General features: G+C 36.6%; 1 protein-coding gene across 11 annotated transcripts in view; it reads right to left on the bottom strand.

The window, feature by feature from the left end:
• The window catches only part of EXOC4 (exocyst complex component 4), a 746,933-nt gene that overhangs the window by 665,408 nt on the left and 59,035 nt on the right, over positions 1-22,490 (bottom strand). For all 11 annotated transcript variants that reach the window (XM_072784617.1, XM_072784618.1, XM_072784619.1 and 8 more), the window contains exons 5-6: positions 18,663-18,772; positions 2,324-2,567 (exon numbers count right to left, since the gene is read on the bottom strand). In XM_072784617.1, coding sequence (XP_072640718.1) covers positions 2,324-2,567; positions 18,663-18,772 — 354 coding nt within the window. The remainder of the gene's footprint in view (positions 1-2,323; positions 2,568-18,662; positions 18,773-22,490) is intronic.

Raw genomic sequence — 22,490 nt, 5'->3', positions numbered from 1 at the left:
AGACTTTAATCTTTGATCTTCAAGAAGAGTGGTTCACTCTAAGTATTTGCTTTCTCTGGTCTATTTTATCTCATAATAGTCTGGGCCCAATTTTTCAGATTCATACATGTTATAAAATGGGATCATGCCATACACCTGAAACCAAGACAAACAGTTTGTTCACTTGCCAATATGCAACACATCCTGCCTACAAAAGCTCTACCTACCAACAACAACAAAAAGGCTTAAAGGAGGGTTTGGGGGGGAACCCTTCTACTAACTCATTCCTCATAGAGAAACATTTATTATTTCCTCGGGCACTATGCTGAATTTCTACTTCTACAGCTGTAATTTCCACTTGTGAATTGTGGAAGGGGCTTAGGGAATGGAAGAGGAAGGGGTCAAGATTCTATGAAAGACACATTGCTTTTAAGGGTACTGTAATGAGATTTGCAGAAAAGTTATTGATCCGTGCCCTTTCGTTTTATTTCCAATATACACTACAGTCATGTTATTTCCCTATGAAAGTTCAGTGTATTCATCTAGGGACTTGCAGCAACAGGGCAAATAGCAAGCCAGAATTTTGGAGTATTCATTAGTAAGGAGGCAAAAGGTCTTCACGGAAATCCAGGCACCAGGCAAAGAAAGAAGAAAAGCAAAGTTCAATTTAGAACCATTCCCCAGCCTCTCTAGATGACAATGTAAGTGATCAAAGAACATGGAAGTTCAAGAAGGAAGCAAAAATAAAAAAATAAAAAGTGTGTATTCATATATACTTATGCATGTAATCGTTCTTCCTGGCGCTACTTTACTAAATTCTAATCACATGACCTCATCTAGTGCAAGCAACCCTCTAAGACATGGGTTATCTTCTTCAGATTACAGCGCTGGCATTCAAAATCAGGTCTGCTTGACTCCAAAACATCAAAATACATTCTTTGAAATGGTCTATGGCAGGAGATGGGTGGAAGATGGTTTCTTCACCAACAGCATTTTTTTTAAGACTTATTTATTTGAGAGAGAGAGAGAGAGAGAGAGGAGGGGGAGAGGGAGAGAACCCTCAAGCAGAATCCCCAATGAGTGTGGTCTGATGTGGGGCTCAATCCTATGACCCATGAGATCATGACCTGAGTCTGATGCGGGGCTCGATCCCATGACCCATGAGATCATGACCTGAGTGGAAACCAAGAGCCACCCACGTGTTCCCATATCAATTGCATTTTTTAAAGAAGTTTTTAAGGGAATTTATTTTTGACGGGTTTTTTTTTTTTTGACGAGTTTTAAAGTATAATCAAAATCAATGTTATTTAGATATATCAAAATACAGAAAATGTAAATAGAACACATTAATTTTCCCAAAATATTTGAAGTCTGGGGAATTCTAAGCAAGCTATGATTTCTCCTTAAATTTATTATTTGCTCTTTAAAAAAATATTTCTTTAAGTCCTAAGTACAAACAGTAGAGTTTCCTTAACAACAGGTCCATGAGATTATTATCCCTTCTATATACTATCTGGCACCTCCCAGGAACTTACATTCTTGGAGCAACTGAGAAGACCTTCTCCACTTTGCCCTTTGTCCTCACACAAAGTTGTAGTTTCCAGTGGTTTCTCCCTACCTCACACTGTAACAAATTCCTGCCCTGGTATACATGGAGGGGGACAGAAGCAGAGAAGAGGAGCAGGGAACAGAATCTGTGTAGAGTATATCTTGGATTTTCTCCATGTTTGGAGACATGATCTCTCAGTGTATGAGTCAAGACAGAGTTAGGACTATAGAACAATTTTAGGTTCCCCTTATGAAACAAGAATTATGAAATCCAAATCCTATTAGCTATCTTAAATAGATAGAGGAACTCCTGAAACGACCTATCTTTTTGGTAAATATCACCACACATTAAAGAAGCAAGCACAGGACAGAGAAAGACTATATACTGCATTCAACTCCAAGGCCAGTCACTTTTTCTGTCACCTTGAACTAATTATTAGTTTCTGAGCCCCAGTTTCCTGGACTGTAAAATGTAGATACTAGATAAGTAGCTCATAAAGTTGTAGTGAGAATTAAATGAGATAATATATGCAAATGACTTGAGTACTGCTTAGTATTTAATATTCAATCAATACATTTTTCATTTTTTTCATTTGAGTATGAACAATACGCTTTAAAGCTTCTCAACTACATCAAAAACCAGCTGAATGATGCCTATTCAGCCATTTTCATCAATCTGAGTTTGTATCAGCTCTAGCAGCTCAAGTTGAAGAAATAACATCAACAAAAGTTGTTCACCTAACCCCTATCCTAAAAAATGTAGAGTTCTCAAAACAACACATCACATGCCAGTTACCTTGGCTGGTTCTCCACAGTGAGGCTCTCTCCCCTCTGATAGCCACTGTCTGCCACCTGGGTGGTAGACCTCTTCACAATCTGCTGCAACTCCTGCTCCAAGCGCTCTTTGATCGCCTTCACTGTCTCTGGAATCTTCTTCAGTTTGGCCAGTCCTTTGATGAGAATGCCCATAAAAAGGGTGCTATTCTCCTCTGGATCCAATTCCAAATCCTCCTTAATGTCCTGCAGGTTTATCTCCCTTGCTGTAAGAAAAAGAAAAAAGTTCCATTACAAGATTCAAAAACAGAACAAGTTGAATAAATGAGATCACAGCTTTGATTACGTCTTAAAGGAGCGAGAGATTTTTTAATTAAATTTTTAATTAAATTATATTCACATAGTAACAAAGAATCACAAAATAAGTTATATTCCGTGAATCATACCCATCAGTTATAATAAGAGGTGGAAGCCATTAAAAACAAGCAAATGTCCACAGAAAGTTTCCCACAGACTGCCACTTCTACAATGAGCCAGTCAGTTCATGACATTTATTAAGCATTTGCTGCTTATAAAATGCCATACTTGAGTGCTACAGAAGAATTCTAAAGAGCCTGACCACAGTCTCAAAACTCTTATTTGGTAGTTAGAAAAGAAAGTAACTTGATAAAAAGAGGTAAGTTAAATAAGGTAAATCAGTTAAAACAAATGACTAAAGATATAGAAAAATGAAGAATGATATGTGCAAGTGAGACAATACTCTGAGGGAAAGAGTAATGAAGAGTTTTCATAAATACAAAAGAACCACCTTCTATTTTTCTTTAAACATAGATCTACTATAATACTGTCTACAGAAAACAGGCCTTGCTAATTCATGTTAGTTTCCTGAGAAATAATTTTATGTGTCAAAAGTCTCTGCAGGGGATCCCTGGGTGGCGCAGTGGTTTGGCGCCTGCCTTTGGCCCAGGGCGCGATCCTGGAGACCCGGGATCGAATCCCACGTCGGGCTCCCGGTGCATGGAGCCTGCTTCTCCCTCTGCCTATGTCTCTGCCTCTCTCTCTCTCTCTCTGGGTGACTATCATAAATAAATAAAAATTTAAAAAAAAAAGTATCTGCAGATCTGTTAACTATAGCTTTCATCAAAACCACCTGGTTTGGAAATGAAAGAGGACAGCCTAGCACAGTGGTTCCCACCGCCCAGTGAGGAGCTGGGGAAAAGGAGGGATAGGGATCTGAGATCTCTGCTATCTATTGACCACCACATGCCTTCCCCTCAGACTAATGCACACACACAGAGATATGTACCCCAAAATACTCAAAATAATTCTCTCATTTTAAAAATGATTAAGAAAGAATAAAGCAAAAGTGAGTAAAAGCTGGAAAATGAATCCTACATAGTTAAAGCCTTCCCCATCTTCCCTCTTCTCTATTCTTCAAAATAACTGGCAGGTTTTTAAAATATGTGATATCCTGAAAGAGAATGCATACCATTCTACTTAGTAGACTCAAGCTCAGTGATACTATGAGTTCACTCCAGGGTTTTCAGCACCACTCCAATCTATTTATTAGGGAAGAATTAAAGTATCTCATGATGGAGTAAATCCTTGTAACCACTGCATAAAGTCTCCCAAACCCCTACTTCACATGATATGCAGGCCATTCTCCTCATACCCTTTTCTTTTTGTTCCCAACTCATAAAATGTACTTAAATCTGAGCCCAAAGAAGTTAAGGACATGCAGGACATAATTACTTCAATGAGCTCGATCTTCACTGAAAAAGTCCCCTACGTACTTATCCATGAGGCAGAAAACCATGTGGAGACACAGAAGCATATCAAGAATGACCAAATTCCTAGGATTTTCTTTGCAACACAGAGGACATTTGATGATGTGGTATTTAATTTAATACATTTTAATACTAATCAAGTGGGAGTAGAAGCAAGGTGGCTTAAGCCTCTGAAGATGACAATTCTGATGGCAAATAAAAAAAAAAAAGGTTTTGATATTTCCAAATGTGACATTCCAAGAATAGACATTTTAGTTACTGGTTTTGTTTTTATACATTAAGAACTAGATACTTCAGACCACAGAATTCCTGCATCCTGCAAAACCAATCCCAGCAGTGAGAAGAGAGAAATACTTAGCAGCCAAGGAGCCTCTAAATTCAGCATGTTAGAGAGGGAAAATGAAGCACAACTATAAGCAGAGCTTCAGGCAGGGAAAAAAGTAATAGAAATTTAGCTGAGAGAAAATCATCTTCACGAAAGAGCACATATGAATCACCAACAGACACAAACCAAGGGCCACCTGCATGTTGCAACCACCTGCTACAGGAGCTATTGGTGATGAAATAAATGTAGTTTAAATCAATGAGGCCCTAAGATGGTGTGGCATATAGCTACTTACATGTGTACTAATATGATAGATGAGCTATTAAAAAAAATAACAAGCAAAGTATGAGTAATAAAATGCCACAGCCCCAAATGGCACATTTGTTTAGAACCTTATCTTTCTGTTTGTCTCCTGAAATCACCTAGAGCATAAACACTGAACAGATCCAATATTAATTGATTTATATTATCTATTTCACTTACACCAGCTGAAAATTAAAAGGCAATTTAAAAGGATAATATGATCAACCACGAAGACTAGCCCAATAATCACAAAAACCCTATGAGGTCAGATAGAATTATTGGTGCTTTATGGAAAAAGTCTTGTACAAAAAGAATGCAGCTGCTATTCAAGGGTCTCACACCACAACTAGAACAAAACATACATACTTCCCAATGACGAAACACCAAATCCTTCCCTTGTATCTATAGTGATATAATATGTACTCACTGTGTAGGTTTTAGAACACTTTATAATTAGAAATACTGTACTCTCTTACCCAGTTCTCTCTGACCTTTTTTGCTCTGAAGAGGCTTATCAAGCAAGGATTTCTTGAACCTGGTTTTGAAGACCCTCACTGGCAGGACTGTGCTAAATATTGACTTTCTTGTTCTTATTCATTACTACTACTAAAATCCTACTGGCTCCAATTGTTCCTTATTATACGCATAGACAGACAGGGAAGGAAGCAGAGAGAGATGGATGTGTAGATATACATGCCTAAGTAGATATAAATCGTGTCTGTGGTTTCAGGCTAAGTATGGATTCATGAAGGTTTAACAAGACACTTTGGGACTCATGAAATGATTAACTAGATGGTATCTCCAGTCTTTTCAAGCTCCAAAATTCCATGATTCTACTACCTTAGAACAAACCTATACATCCTCTGGTTCCATGGCCTATAGGTAATTATGTGCACCTAGATTACAGATAGCCCATTTAAAAAAATGACAGATGAAGTGAATAATCCATTTAATCAGCTAAGTGTTCTATAAAAGAAAACTATTTGTTTCCCACTGAGTACAGGAAGCAACGGAGACTAGTCCATAACTGCTTTCTTTTCTTGGTACATCTGGTAAGAAAATATTAGTAACACATGCCATGGTTATATACATACCACAGGTCATCAAATTTGCACAAGAACCCTGGTGATACATTTTAACTTTGTACTGAATAAGCTTTACTATTTAACTTAACATTTATGCATGTTCATGAAATTTTAAGAGACAATGGTAGTGTTTCCCACAGAAACTCCTGGTAAACATCATGCTTTATACTATGCATGGAAACTAAAGTAGGTAAATATGATGTATATGATTTGGACCTATATATATGACTTCATTTACATGCTGTATTCAAGAACATTATGTCTATATAACAGGAGAACTGTGTCATGTTGAACAGAATCCAATATGGTAAGGAGACTTCAAAAAAATTACCAAACCTAATTAGCCCAATAAAGTATCAAGAGAATTACATATCCACAGTGCTGCCCCCAAAGATGGGAATCCGTCCTCAGAAGAGTGATGATACTGTCAAGTAGAAAATAAGAAGTTACCACTTAATAATTCTGTGTTTCTGGCCAAAATGGCACTGTAAATTCTCAAGATAACCCAATCTCAAAACACAGTTATACACAAAATATGAACTAAGAAGTTATAAAGAAATAGTCTGGTTCAAAATGGAGAGTAACACTTCTGTAGACTAGGAATAGAAAAAATAAGTGAGGCCAGAGTCTGTGTCCAACAACCTCTGTGTGGAGAAGCAGGCAAGCAAGGTCTGGCCCATGGGTGTTACAGAGAGGTCACCTGCACCACTGGCCAGATGAGCTGATAAAATCCTCGGTCAAGGGCTATGAGCACAGGACCAAATCAAGCTCTAGACCAACGAGGTAGGCTTCTGGCCCTATCAAAATCCTTATCTTCATGTCCCAGTGGAGATAATTGGTCAACTCTATATTTTAAATACCATTCGTTTCACCGATGAAAAATTACTTCTAACATCTTTTATTCTAATTAATGCACCCACTGGTACAGATGGAGACAGCAGCATCTGATGCACTGGTTGCCCCTGGAGTATAGAATCTTGATTAGGGTCTTTCAAATGTTAACTAACTACCCCTGAAGTGTGGATTCCTTGATTAGGGTACTTCAAAAATGTTAACTAAGCACCCTTAAGGTGCAGATTAAATTACTTTAAAGGAAACTACAGACAATATAACACCCCACTCCTGAAAGGAGGCTGCCAAAAGCTACTGCCAAATGCTACTTGGAGCTATCATTTACATGAAGCTAGGGGTTTTTTTCCTTCCTCAGCATAGTAACAGTTTCAACTCAGAGGTACAGATGAACCCCACATTGCAGTGAGATAGATTTGAAAGCACAATGAATATGCACTGGTCCTTCCATAAGAGAAAGTGGGTCATGGGGAAAATGATGGTATGTTTCAGGGGGAAGATGGAGTGCAAGGTAGACTAATACGATAAAAACAAACAAAACTGACACATGTTCAGTTTCCCTTGGGACAACACTTGACATAAGTTCTCTCTTTTGGAGCCAGAAGGATGCATCTTTAAAGGTCAAGGAGTAGCCACCAGCAGAGAAGTGGTTACTAAAAATTTTAAGAGGGATACAGAATAAGAGAAGACCCATGGAACCCATAAAGAAATCGACAGTTTATATCAATATTCAATAATATGTTAGGCCTTGTAAGTTCAATTGCTCAAAGAGACAGTACGATCCTATAAAAAGAGCAAGAGCTGAGCATCATACAACTTTAAATTTGATTATCAACTCTACTACATTCTCATTGTGTAAATCTCTCACAAGTCATTAAATCTTGCTGGACCTCAATTTTTCCATCTGTAAAATGGAAATAATATTATCTACACAACTGTGTATATTAAATGAGGTAATGTGACATCAAAGCCCAAAAACAAATACCCAAGAAAGTAAAAAAAAAAAAAAAAAAAAAGTACTTTTAGGACTTCTAGCTTTAGGAACTCCTGGATTGCTGGAGACAATAGTAGTTGCTTAGGTGCCCATTTCTCCTTATTTCCTCCAAAACAACATAGAACAACCAGAAAAACAAACAAAACTCCTAGAAATCATACCCTCAGGATAGCCTGAAAGACAGAAATTGCCCAAAATTCACAACTGTAAGTAAAAATTAAAAGAACACCAAATACCAGCACACAATCTCTCAGGTTCCTGTCCCACCCCTACTCTGACACAAGGCTTTGTTACAAGCAATAACAGGCTATTGAAGAAACTATGAAAAGACATGGGGGTTGGTGACTGATCCAAAACTATCTCTAAAAAAGACTACGTCCGCCCTAAAGTTCAAAATACTCAAAAAGTATCCAAAAAAAGATGAGATCATGGACTATAGAGAAGAGAGTTTAAAATCAGACAAATTGCAGTATTTGAGACCTCCAGCTTCTATGGGAGAAATAAGACAAAAGAAAGAGAGAAAGACCCTTTAGCTATTGGATGGTGAAGGGAGAAAGAAGCATTAAGGGAAAATTCAGGATCCCACAAGAGTCAAAATTCTGAGAACAACCTTCTCTTACCATCAAATCAATTAGTACACTCAAGGATTAGGATTTTGCTATGCTGACAGAAGAGGGAGCCAATGAGTTAGGAATTCTATAAAATACCCCAAATCCATAAAAGAAAAAAAATGAACAAATTTGCATAAAGGTATACAGAAACATCCAACACACATTAACACAAGAAAACTCCCTGCAACCACCAAGAAGCACAAGGAAATTAGATGACAACACTCCAGATGGTAGCAATATATTCAAACAAGAATTTGGGGATACAAAAAGCCACATTAAGTCAGAAATCCTAAAGCTAAGAACAGACACAGACCAATAAAAGAAAGGTATAATAAGAAAATGGACTAAACTCAGGAGAGATATGGAAGAAAAAGGCTATTATTTCAGATAGGAAGAATAAATTATAAAGTGTCCAAGAGAAAACAGACTCAAATGAGTATCTCATTAAGGGTACTAAGGAAATTCAAGGAACCAACAGAGAATAAAAGGGATATAAAGAAAGAAATACAAAGACCGAAGAGAAAGTAGTAGAAATGAAAGACAGGCAAAGAAAAAAGTAACATATTAGAAGAAAAACAAATAACAGAACAGACTACTTAAAAATTATAAAGCAAAAAAAAAATATATTGAATCTACAATATGAAAGAGCCCATTGGGCATCTGGGAAAATTAACCACAAAAAAAAAAAAAAAAAAAATCCAGGGTATATATCCCACTAAAACTGTTAAATTCCTAAGTTAAAAAGTCCTCAAGGTCTACAGGATCACAACTTACAAGGGCAAACAATGCAAACTGGTGCTGCTACTCTGGAGAGCAGTATGGAGGTTCCTCGAAAATTTAAAAATAGAGGTAACCCATGACCCAGCAATTGCACTACTAGGTATTTATCCAAAGGATATAGAAATAGTGATTTGAAGAGGCACACACATCCAATGTTTATAGCAAAAATGCCCACAACTGCCAAACCATGGGAAAAGCCCAGATGTTCATCAGCAGATGAATGGATAAAAAAAACACAGGATATATATATATAGATATATATAGATATAAATAGATAGATGATATAAAATGGAATATTATTCAGCCATCAAAAAGAATGAATCTTGCCATTTGCAATGACATGAATAGAACTAGAGGGCATTATGCTAAGTGAAACAAGTCAGTTAGAAAAAGACAAATTCCCTATGATTTCACTCATACGTGGAATTTATGAAACCAAACAGATGAACATAGAAGAAACGAAGGAAAAATAAGATGAAATCAGAGAGAGAGAAACAAACCATAAGAGACTCTTAACTATAGGAAACAAACTGTAGGCTGTGAGAGGGGAAATGGGTGGTGAGTGGGCTAAAGGGGTGATGTGCATTAAGGAGGGCATTTGATGTAATGAGCACTGGGTGTTATATGAAATGAGACAATATTTTTTAAATGATAATGTAAACATTAAATACCAATGACTATGGGGCACATTTAAAGTGATGAGAAAAAAATCCTGAAATTGAACACTTTTATCCATAAAAATGAAAGAATTAAAATACATAACCTCAAATGTCTAGATCAGGAGAAAAAATAAACAAGAAAGCACAAAAAAGAAAATAAAGATAAAAGCAGAAAATGAGGTAGAGAACAGAAAAATTGCCCTAATCAATAATTAAAATACTGGTTATTTCTTAAAAATTAAAAACAGAAACAAAAAACAAAACAAAAAACAAAAAAAACCTAAGATAATAGCTAAACCACCAGCTACTGTGATCAAGAAAAGAGAGTTAGTGCAAATAAAAAGAAAAAAAGGGGAAATTGTAAAATCATTAGAAAATACTTCATAGATTTCTGTATAAATAAAATTGAAAAACTAAACAAAATCAATAATTTCCTAGGAAAACACAGATTATTAAAACTGATCCCAATAGAGATCCTAGAATGCTTAAAGAGAACAATTTATGGAAAAAAATAGAGAATATTAATAAAGAGGAAAAATATTTTAAAATATCAGATCCAAATGTTTTCACAGGGAAATTCCCTAACCTTCAAACATCAGAGAATCAGAGAATGTTCCATCAATTGTTCTAGAGCACTGAGAATGAAGACAAACTTCCCAACTCCTTTTATGAAGCAAATTATTATACTGAGGCCTTAATCTGATGTGACTTAGACTGTAGGCTAGTATCATTTATAAACATCGATGCAAAAATTCTAAGTAAAATATTAGCAAACAGAATTCACCACCACATTGAGAAAGTAACACACCATCATCAAGAGACATTTATTCTAGGGAGTGAAAAATCAGTTCAATATTGGGAAGTCTATTAACATAACACAGTAAGAGAATTAAAGATAAAATAGGAAAAAAGTGGATAAATGACAATTCACAAAAAAATTAAAATGGGCTTTAAAAATAAGGAAAATTGTTCAAACTGACTAATAAGAGAAATGCAAATTAAACAATATTGTGATACCATGTGATATGCTCTCAAATGGGCATAAATGAAAAAGTATACCACCACATTATTTGGGAAGGCTGTGGGGAAAACAAGCAGTCTCACATACTCATGGTACAATGCAAACTGTTACAGCTCTTCTAGAGAATTTGGCAATACCAAAAAAAAAATAATAATAATACATATGGCCTTCTCTTTTGATTGTGCTATCCCTCTTCTAGCTGCTTACCCTAAGGATACACCTTCAAAAACAATGAGAATACATATGCACAATGTTATTCATCACATCACTACTTATAAAGACAAAATACTATAAACCCATATACCCACACATGAGAGTGATTGAACTATGATAAATCAACATAATGGAGAACTATTCAAGCATTAAAAATAATAATAATAAAACAATCTATATAAACTGAAGTGGAGTGATTTCCAGGACAAGTGAAAACAGGAAAATATAAGAGAGTATCTAACGTAAAATTCCCCTTCGTGGAAAAGAGGTATAAAATAGACACACAGATACTTATTTTTTAAAAAGAAATGCAGGAAGAATAAACCAGAAACTAATGAAATTGATTAACTATATGGGGTGGGTGGAAAAGCAGAAAAATGATTAGCATCCACTTAACTCTCTTACACAGTAATAGAGAAAAGAAATGGCCTAATAAAAACCTGGCAAACAACAATTTACAAGAAACCCAAATGGCTCATATACATGGAAAAATTCTCTACACCACTAGAAACCTCAGAGATGCAAACTAAAATAACAAACTAAAAAAATACAAACACGAAGCCTGTCGGATTTGTGAAAATCCATTTGCAAAAATTAAAAGTCTAACAACGCCAAATTTAAGGGCAATAAATGGAGAAACAAAAGCTCATGCACAGTTGAGAGAAATCTACATTGGTACAATCACTTTTAAAAAGCTATCTGGCATGGGCATCTGGGTGGCTCAGTCAGTTCATCATCTGACTCTTGATTTTGGCTGAAGTTAGGGTTATGAGTCCCCAGTTGATGGATTCCACTTAAGATTCTCTACCCCTCCCCCAACTCTCTCGCTAAAAAAACAAATAAATAAAAAATAAGCAAAGATAGCTAGCTAGCTAGTTTGGCAAGTGAAGTTCAAAATGCCCATTCCTATACATACAGAACATACACGGTACCCCAAGAGTAAGGCTTCCTCACTTTGGGGCATCATGGCACATATGGAAAATAATAGTACTTATCCAGCACAACTAGGATAAATGGAGGTGGCTGCATGTTGCTAAGGAGAACTTGCCTAGAGATTTCAACTGGCCCAAGATCCAAATGGCTATACCAAAGGCTGAAGGGTTCAGTATCTCAGATTTATCTACAACCCATTCCCAAGAGATCAGTGGCAGGGAAACTGTCCTACAGAAGTATGTACAAAAATACTCACTGCTATAAGGTTCCTAATAATGAAAAATTGCAAACTTGTAACTTGTCTACCTATAGAATGGATAAATTGCGATTGCATAATAAAACACTATAAGTAGTTAAAACAAATAAACTAGAGCTACATTGTAACATAAGAAAATGCAGATTACAATGTTGAGTTTAAGGGTGGCTCAGCAGTTGAGCCTCTACTTCGGCTCAGGGCATGATCTCTGTCCTGGGGATTGAGTCCCACACTCGGCTCCCTGCGAGGAACCTGCTTCTCCCTCTGTGTCTCTGCCTCTCTCTCTGTGTCTCTCATGAATAAATAAATAAATCTTTAAAAATAAATAAATAAAAATAAAACCTAAGCAGTAGAATGATACATATGATATAATTAACTACTTATATTATATCATTAAAATCAAGTAAATATTGGGCAGCCCCGGTGGCTCAGCAGTTTAGTGCCGCCTTCGGCCCAGGGTGGGGTTCTGGAGACCCAGGATCGGGTCCCACATCAGGTTCCCTCTGTGGAGCCTGCTTCTCCCTCTGCCTGTGTCTCCGCCTCTCTCTCTATATATGTCTCTCATGTATAAATAAATAAAATCTTTGAAAAAAAAAATAAAAGATTTAAAATCATGTAAATATGTAAACTAGGCTACACAATTTATTTAAACTCTAAAATAATATACTTTATATATATAAACATACACATTATAACATTTACATACAAATACATATATGAATATATAAAGTATGTGATGTTTCTATATTTACAAATATACAACATATATATACACACACACAGTACAAGTATGAAAACATACTGGGGAAAGATAGGAACATTTTCAAAATAGTAGTGACCTTTAGGGTAAAAGAGAAAGGAAAGGAATTGAGGAAAATAATTAATACATGCATTGGGGGCTTCAATTATACCTGCAAATTTTTTTTTAAAGAATCTAAATCAGGGATCCCTGGGTGGCGCAGCGGTTTGGCGCCTGCCTTTGGCCTAGGGCGCGATCCTGGAGACCCGGGATCGATTCCCACGTCGGGCTCCCGGTGCATGAAGCCTGCTTCTCTCTGCCTGTGTCTCTGCCTCTCTTTCTCTCTCTGTGACTATCGTAAATAAATAAAAATTTAAAAAAAATATTTAAAAAAAAAAAAAAAAAAAGAATCTAAATCAAAGGGCAGCCCAGGTGGCTCAGTGGTTTAGCACCGCCTTCAGTCCAGGGCCTGATCCTGGGGACCTGGGATCGAGTCCCATGTCAGGTTCCCTGCATGGAGCCTGCTTCTCCCTCTGCCTGTGTCTCTGCCTCTCTCTCTCTCTGTCTCTCATGAATATATAAAATCTTAAAAAAAAAAAAAAAAAAGAGAGAGCCAAATATGGAAAAATATTAAGATTTATTAATTGGTAGTTAATACATGATGATGGCTACATTCACATCCAATGTGTGAATATAATATTCATAGTTAATAAATAGATGTATTTTAATTAACAAACTCTGGCCTTGCTTTATTTTTACATTTACAGGTATCTGAACTATTAATTCTATTTTGCCTCCTTTGTATATAGTCCTCAGCTCTACTTATGATTAATCATAGAAATCAACCAAGATATTTAATAGCAAATGAAGGATACTTTAGGAACAACTGATTTAAAATTCCAAGGGAGGTCCCAACCTCAGGACAGAAGTAACTTACAAGGCATCATATTGTTTTAGAGAACTTTCACTATTCTAGACATGTGAGTTACAAGAAGAAAAAATTCATCTCCTTTTACGTTAGGATTCATAGCTCTCACTCCATGTAGAGAGAATTTATATATCAAATCCTAAATTTTTTAGAAAAATACTAAGTCCCAGAACAAGACTTTATTAAAAGAAAATGTACATTAAAAAAGCAGCAAAAGAAAAAAATCATTTAATTTGTGCTCTCTTTAGGTTTTATTGCTTAACCTATGCTAGTACCAAAAAGAAAGGAAGTAAGAAGTCCAGTTTCATTATAGTTATAGTCACAGCAATCCCAGCAGGAGCATGCATAAAATGAATAAAGAAGCCACAAATGAAATGCCTGTGTACCCCAGGAGTAATTGCTCAGTCAAAATGTTCCAAAGGCAGTTTGCCAAATAAAAGGACACACTGGGAATCCAAAAGCTTAAACCAACATTTTACTACAATTATTGGCTTTTTTCCACACTTCTCCCATCCTTTTACCTAAGTTATAGTTGAATTACTACATCTAAATTAGATATTAGTTTCCTGTACATTACAAAATACTGTGACTGATGAGAAATAGGAGAAAGGCTTGCAAAATACATCTCTTACTTATTTAGAGTGAGAACAGCATGAGGCCAGCTTCCAACAATTACCATCTGGTGAACCTGGACCAATCACTCAACCTCTGTGGATGGAATATATATATAAAGTGAGTTTTAAAAATAATACCTGATTAACTAGAGTGTATAAGCAAGCTTTCATATATTTACTACACCAGTTGCTTATGCATACTTGTGCCTATTTTTAATATATTACATTTGCATATTTTTTGCTTATTAGCAGCTTCTTTTATTGATTTATAGGGGTTCTTTATATATTCTGGATGCTTAACCTCTGTTGGATAAATGCCAATCTTTCCATGTATATGGACTGACTCTTCTGTAAATTGTCCATCATTTGTACAGTTCTTTAAAATGGCATTTCTTCTCTTCACTAATGTTCAGGAAAGCTAATCATTTTTCTCTTAGTGGGTTTCTTGCTTCTGCCAATCTGTGCCTTGATTTTACATTTTGTAATTAATATTTTTAATTGGATGATGCATACACATCCACAGTTCTCTACTTTTATAACTTAAGTATTTAACAGACTGAAATATGATAGCTATAAAAATAATCATCATAATGACAACAGTACCTGCCATAACTACCTCATAGGACCACTGCCATCAGTTGAATGATGGAATATGTTTTGCAAACTATAACATGTAACTATATACTATAATAGAAACTATAATAGAAAATCTCACAGAAAAGTCACTCACAACTCTACCTGTAAAGATGTTTGAAAAATGACTCCTTTGCAAACAATCAAAATTCTTGTTTAATAATAATCTGAAAGTCCTCAGGAATCACCTCCAACCTTAATTTATGGCACCCCAATGACAGATCTGTTCTATCCAGGGATTCCCTATTGGAACCTCCTCTATAAAAATGTCAGTTCTAATGGATTACATCCTCCATCCTACTATTTCACAAGATGAGAGGGGAGTTTTAAAAGCCTATGTTAAATTCCCTTCTGAAAATGACTATTACATATAAGGCTGACTTGCAAGGCACATCACAAATACACTCTTAGGACTTACTGTCCATTAAGAATAAGAAAATATCTGCCCTTTATAGTGTATTTATTTCATCAGCCTCACACTTGTATGTGTACTTAGTAACATTTTATGCAGTTCTCTACATAATTTACATCTTCTTCATTTATACAAGCCCCTTTAATCACGTGACCCAGATTAACATAGTCCTTACAACTGGAACTGCAAGGATTTAAAAAGATTTCACATACAATTTCAAGAAGGTCAAAATTTTACATATTGGCTCCTCAAGATAAAGCAAGTCAGAAAATAACCAGTACAGAATGGGATATTCCAAAAGATATCCATGTTCTAATCCCCAGAATCTGTGAATAGGTCCCATGGCAATGGAGACTTCACAGATGTGATTAAGGTTAAAGACCTTGAGCTGGGCAAAGTGTCCTGAATTATCCAGGTGGAATCAATCTAATCACAGGAGTCCTTAAAAGAGGGAGGAGGCAGCAGAAGGGTGGGTCAGAGATGTGACACATTGTCCCCAGTTTTGAAGACAGAGGAAAAGGGCAACAAGTCTTGTGGCAGCTTCTAGGAGCTGGAAAAGGCAAGGAAACAGACTCTCCTGTAGAGCCTCCAGAAGGAACACAGCCATGCCAACACCTTGATTTAAGCCCAGTGAAACCCACACTGGACTTCTAACCTACGAATCTCTAAGATGATAAATTTATGTTGTCGTAATTTGTCGTGGCAACCAGAAAAACCTAATACTCAGAGCATATCTAGCTTTTTTGAAGGAAAACAAACTGGTTAGAAGAGCATATTCTGGGAGGACCCAGCTCCTTACTGGAAATCACAGCCCTACTGGCTTGCCAACTGTGTCAATTTAAACCAATTATTAACACCCCAGGCCCCGGTTTTCTCATCTGTTAGAATGGAGCTGTTAGAATAGTATCTACCTACAAAGATTGTTAAAGGACTGACCTCATTCATGCAAGGAACTTAAAATGTTGTTTTACATAGAGTAGGGCACTACACTCATCTTTAAGTACTCCTAGTACGCATTTCAATTGGTAATATCTCAACCACCTGCTCTTTTGTTCACCCACAGAAAAACCAGAAGATCAACAGTCTTAAACAGTCAAAGAAAGGAGCCTTTCTAAAGAGAAAGGTTTGTGGCATATGTACAAGCAGTCCCCATAATGGTCCCAGCTCTGCTGACCCACAATGCAGCTCTTCAGGAGTCATCCCACTAATGATGGAACAGACTGCTAGAGAGCAAGTCTCACCGTGAACTCCGCTAAGTGAGAAACGCTAACTACAGGGCCTGACAGAAAAGTGCCCATCAAAGCGTAGGCTGTCTTGTTAAAAATAATAGACGTAGCAAAATTAGTTTCTACTGAAATTTGCCATAATTAGCATTTTGTCAACTTACTTGGTACTTCAGTGCTTTTCATTTGCAGAATGCCTACCCTATCATTTCTTCATAACCAGTTCAAATTTTTATTTCATTTGGCCATCGACTTGGCAACATTTATTTAAATTGATATAACCAGACTAAGCAATGATGGTTCACACTATAAAAATACGAAGATATAACAACTGATAATTTTTCCTCAAGGAAGAGGTAAATTACAAATCAAAAGTGTAAATATATATGGGTTTCACAATTCCATTTTCTACAAAGCTTGAAGCAGTGCCAAAACTCAAAGAATAGCAACACTATGTCAGCAAGAGGGAGAAAACAAAACTTTCCAGCTCCAGGGAGAGGCTTGAGTACAAACCTTGTAAAGTGTCATAATAAATAAATGTAAGTATTCTGAGGGATTTAAAAAAAAAATCAGTAAGCAGACTAACAGTAAAATTATAAAACAACTTCTACACTTTTCCTACAGTAAAAGCAATAAATTTCAAGATTCCCAGCCTAAATAACCCTAAAACTTAATAAAATGATATTTTAAAAGGTAATTAAATACGCCCCAGCAACAACAATATACAGTTAGGCTCTCAAAAGAAACACTCTCAATTAGTTGCACAAAATGTATTGATTGACTCCAAAATGATTTTTCTACCTTTCTACCTTTTCATTATTTCAAGCTCTACAGGACTACAGAACTAGAAAGAACTATAAGAGCTAATTTATACCTGCAAAGCCAACAATAATCAACATTACTCATTCTTTAGAAGGTATTGAGGACTTTAGCTATGACATGAAAGCACCTGTGGGATATCTCACAAAAAAATCCCATCTCCTTCTCCTCAACCCAGAACTGCAACAGTTGAAGGTTCTTCGCAGAGGCCCAGAGACAATATGGGCCAAGCTCAGCTGAACCCTCCAACAGGGCAGGTCTGAGCCATTCCAGAAATCCGCTAAATCAAATCCCCTAAATTCAAAGCATATCCTCCTTCTCCAACTTTAAATACAGGCCAAAATGGCTCTTATTCAACAGAATAGTGTGTAGCCCAAGAAGAAACATGGCTAGTTTGTGGATATAACCTCAAAGTACATTATGCATGTGTGCACGCACCTAGTGCACCCATATGCATTCACATATTGATGTGGGCAAGGCACTGTAAGATAACAAGGTATCAGGATAAAAGACACAGGATACAGAACACACACACAGAAGCTCTCAAGGACCAGAAAGAAATGTAAGGAGCAGTAGCTGGGTGACAGCTGACAGAAATAACAGAGGTATAGGGAAAAAACAAAACAAAAGCAACTCCGTGCATAAAAAGCATTCAAATTCCACTACAGGGGATCCCTGGGTGGCTCAGTGGTTTAGCGCCTGCCTTTGGCCCAGAGCGCGATCCTGGAGTCCCGGGAGTCCCGGGATCGAGTCCACATCGGGCTCCCTGCATGGAGCCTGCTTCTCCCTCCTCCTGTGTCTCTGCCTCTCTCTCTCTATGTCTATAATAAATAAATAAATCAATCAATCAATCTTTAAACAAAACAAATTCCACTACCAAAAAAAATACAGTGCTAGTCAAATAAAGCATAAGGGCATCTGGATTCAGGAGACAGGCCAGATTCCGAGGCCAGTTTTCAAAGCTGATAATGCAACAGGCCCAACCAATCATCTCCTATCTTATTCTGAGGGTGGCAAAGAGCTCATCAGAGGCTCTAAGACACTAACCCAGGACCTCCTGGCCCTGATCCCCACCCTTCCCCCACCCCCCCACCCCGGGCCACCAGAGTTCCCCAGGTCTTTGCCTAGGAACTGCAGCATTATGAAAAGGTGAGTGGCTAAAGAATTAAACACTTACCACTTGAGCTTCCAGGAGTAGAATACTGAGAGGTATCAAGGAATTTTCGAGGAGTAGGAAGGTTTGTAACATCAATCAGAGGAACAGGAGAAGCATCTTTTATAAGGGAGCTGAAAGGGAAAGGGAGATGGTTGCTACTTTCTCTCTAAAACCAACTGAAGTCCCACTCCATACTCAACCCTTCTCATTTTCATTTTGTCACAAGCCCTCTGTACACTTTGACTTCTAGTGTCTGTCAAGTTATGTCCAGTAGTGATTGTTACAGAGAGGGGTATAAAGATGTATCCTAAGGGTTTCAAGTATTCAAGTTTTTGTCTTTTTATTGCAATGCTAGGTCTAAAAACGTCAGCATGATCATCTGGATAACTACCTTATCACCAAATTATGCTATGAAATTTCAACACCCTCCTTTGTTCCTATATTAAAATTAAATTTACAGCAAAAAAGATCAAATGTCACCATATCATGATAACTGAATGAAGGTTTAAGCAGTTAGGCCTTGTCTAAAACACTTCTGTTTTTCAAGCTGGAGTTTTTGATATATTTTCTGGGAGTTCGCTAAACTTAGTTTTCTTTAAGAGGTTCATAAATTTCATAAAGTTGAGAATCACAACAATAAAAGATGATTTAAGGAACTCAAAACAGGTTAATTCAGTACTTGATTACTCATTTCACCTTTCCCAAAAAGGCCTAGTACCTCATCTTAATGATTAACTTTAGCATCTCCAGAATAAACACATTAATTTTAAATGACAAGAAGACTATAAAAAACAATTAATTTTCACGTTAATTCGCATTTATAGCCATCTGCTAAGTGAAACAAGTAGGCAATTCCAAGGCAAGTAAAAACTGTGCTCTACTCTCAAGAAACTGAATCATCTACAGGGTACCTGGCTGGCTCAATGGGAAGAACATGTGACTCCTGATCCTGGGTCATGAGTTCGAGCCTCACTTTGGGTGTAGAGATGGCTAAAAAAATTAATAAACGAAAGAAAGAAAGAAAGAAAGAAAGAAAGAAAGAAAGAAAGAAAGAAAGAAAGAAAGAAAGAGAGAGAGAGAGAGAGAGAGAGAGAGAGAGAGAGAGAGGGAGGGAGGGAGGGAGGGAGGAAGGAAGAAAGAAAGAAGTTGAATCATCTAATCACATTGTATCTACAACAGAAAAGCTTCTCTAAGTGCCAAGGGTAGACAGGTCAAAGCAGTAGTTCTCACCTCTTTCCAGTCCCATCAAATCAGCAGCAGCAGTGGCGAACTACAGAAGTGATTCTCACAGTGGGTTGTAAAGGGAGAATGGGCAAAGTGGGGGGCACAGGGACAAGACTCCACCTTAAGGAATGATTTCTCCAAATGGGAAAGACACTCACCGTTCGAAAATCTGCACCCACACATCCCATGGTGATCTATCCCCATCTCCCTCCCATCACTCCTTTAGGATCCAAAGTGCTAGGTATGTGTGTATTTTTAATCTAATAAACGTATGCATGTTCTTTCAGAAAACTGATTAACAGACTTCATGTTAAAGAGCAAACATCATCATTTAAAGTTTTTTTTTTTTTTAATCAAGTGCTAATAATATCTGAGTTACTGACCCAGGCCTTGAGGTTAACAGATAGTTATCAAGTTTCCCATTCCCTCTTACTACAAGGAAGAAGGAATCATTATTCAGACAAGTCTTCAGGGCTCAGTGCTGAGGATTCAAGGACAACTACTATACGAGCAAAACCAAACTTAGCCCTATTTCCAACTGTTGGAATCACTCGTAGACTCATGGGAAACCTCAAGTATAAGATATAAAAGTAACAAAAGTAACACCTGGAATTTTTTTTTTAATTTTTTATTTATTTATGATAGTCATAGAGAGAGAGAGAGGCAGAAACACAGGCAGAGGGAGAAGCAGGCTCCATGCACCGGGAGCTCGATGTGGGACTCGATCCCGGGTCTCCAGGATCGCGCCCTGGGCCAAAGGCAGGCGCCAAACCGCTGCGCCACCCAGGGATCCCTAACACCTGGAATTAAACTGACATAGTTCTCATAAACCTTCTCCTCCAATATAAGACTGGTTAGTTCCTATTTACCTAAATCTTAAGAAACAGAGCCTTCAAATCCACTGATTCACCACAATAGTTTGTCTACTTATAAAATCAGTTAGATCATAGATTTATCTAGTCATCTTTTGCCTACTGACCACTGCTCTCATCTCCATTTTTCCCTCAACTACCTCACCTCATCCTCTGCCCTGCATTTTACTCAGAACTGCAAAACTAGGTTCACACACCTCTCTAGCCAGGATACACAAACTCAGAGACAGAGGATAACAACTGATGTTTATAGTGCTGCTACTCAGTATTAAGAAAAAGTTCATTTCAATTCTAAATGATAGGAAAAATATATAATACATTTCATAAATATTTCCATAACAAGAATGGAAAAGTTATTTTTAAAGAATTGGTAAATAAAGGTATCAATTAAAAGGAAAGTTCAAAAAAAATAAATAAAAATAAAAAAAATAAATAAAAAAAAATAAAAGGAAAGTTCAGGTGTATGGCTGCAATACTGCCTGCCATGCCTATAGATGAAGTAGTACAGTTAGTACATATTTGTGTGCAGTGATATGTGTATTTTTATGAATATAATACACACTTCTATAAACACAGATGTGCACAAGCTTCACTTTAGATTAAAACCTACAATTATTTTCTCAATTTTAACCTAAAAATATGTTTCAATTAAATACAGGGTGATAAATGTCTTGCCATTTTAACTTTGAAAAACATAACTTACTGATTTTATTATCAGAGCCAGAAGGGCCCTTAAACTCCATCAATAAACTTTTAGAAAGTCAATTTACTGCGAAACTATTTTCATAGACTCATCTCTCTAAAATTTTCCCCTGGGCTTCAATTTTCTCTTTTGTGAACACTAACCCAAAGGCAAGTAACTCTGGAAATTACTTTTGGTTTTTCTCTTATTCCTTTATGAAAGGACTTAGTCTCAAGAATTCAAGAGGAAGTGGGCACACCCACTCATTTAGTTACTACAGACATGAAGCTCAAGAGGAAGGTAGGCGCTATTACAGAAGACAATATTTAAAGAGTGTGCACCTCCATTTCTATTTCTGAAGAAATAAAGCTGAGCAACTAGGAGTACTTCCAAAGGATTCTGAGTGTCTCTGAGGAAGTATTTTTGAAAGCAAAAAATAAAATCAAAATTAGACTATTCTTCTCAAGTTCATAATTAATTTGAGTGCTCTGAACTGCTTTATTTTGAAAGACACACTGGTACAAGTTATTTTTCTCTTTAAACATATATGATTATGAATTTTTATTTTAAATCCATTTAGAGTCATTCACAGCTAAGTTGTAAAAGACAGCTGACGTACATAAAATCCTTTCCAGCATAAGATAGTGCCCCCAAATTACTAATTGCTTATTGTGATTAAATGTTTGCTATTTACTAACCACAGGGTGGCAGACAGGAAAACTATAAAGCAAATTATGCCAGAAACAATCCCTACGACCATAACCCTAAGGACTTCTTGGTCATTAACTATCCATCTAGTAAGGATCTACTTCTATGTGTTTGACTTCAACAGCCATGAAAAGTTTGGGTTTTGTCGGGGTTTTTTATGAAGGGTTAGAAGTACTAGCAGCTTATTAAACATTTACTTTTTAATTAGAACTCATTTCTGTTCCTTCACTTAATAATATGTCCAAAATTCACAGGGCAGCTCCCTTGGCCGATTTTATTGTCAAACTAAAACTTGACAGAAGTGAGTTGAACTTTAAGTTGTAAATCTAGTAATGAATAGATTCACCTCTATAACCCCAACAG

Source organism: Canis lupus, chromosome 18 (assembly GCF_048164855.1).
Source record: "Canis lupus baileyi chromosome 18, mCanLup2.hap1, whole genome shotgun sequence".
In the NCBI taxonomy this organism is placed as follows: Eukaryota; Metazoa; Chordata; class Mammalia; order Carnivora; family Canidae; genus Canis; species Canis lupus.
The sequence above is the reverse complement of the archived record's forward strand: the minus strand, read 5'-3'. Positions and strand labels throughout refer to the sequence as shown.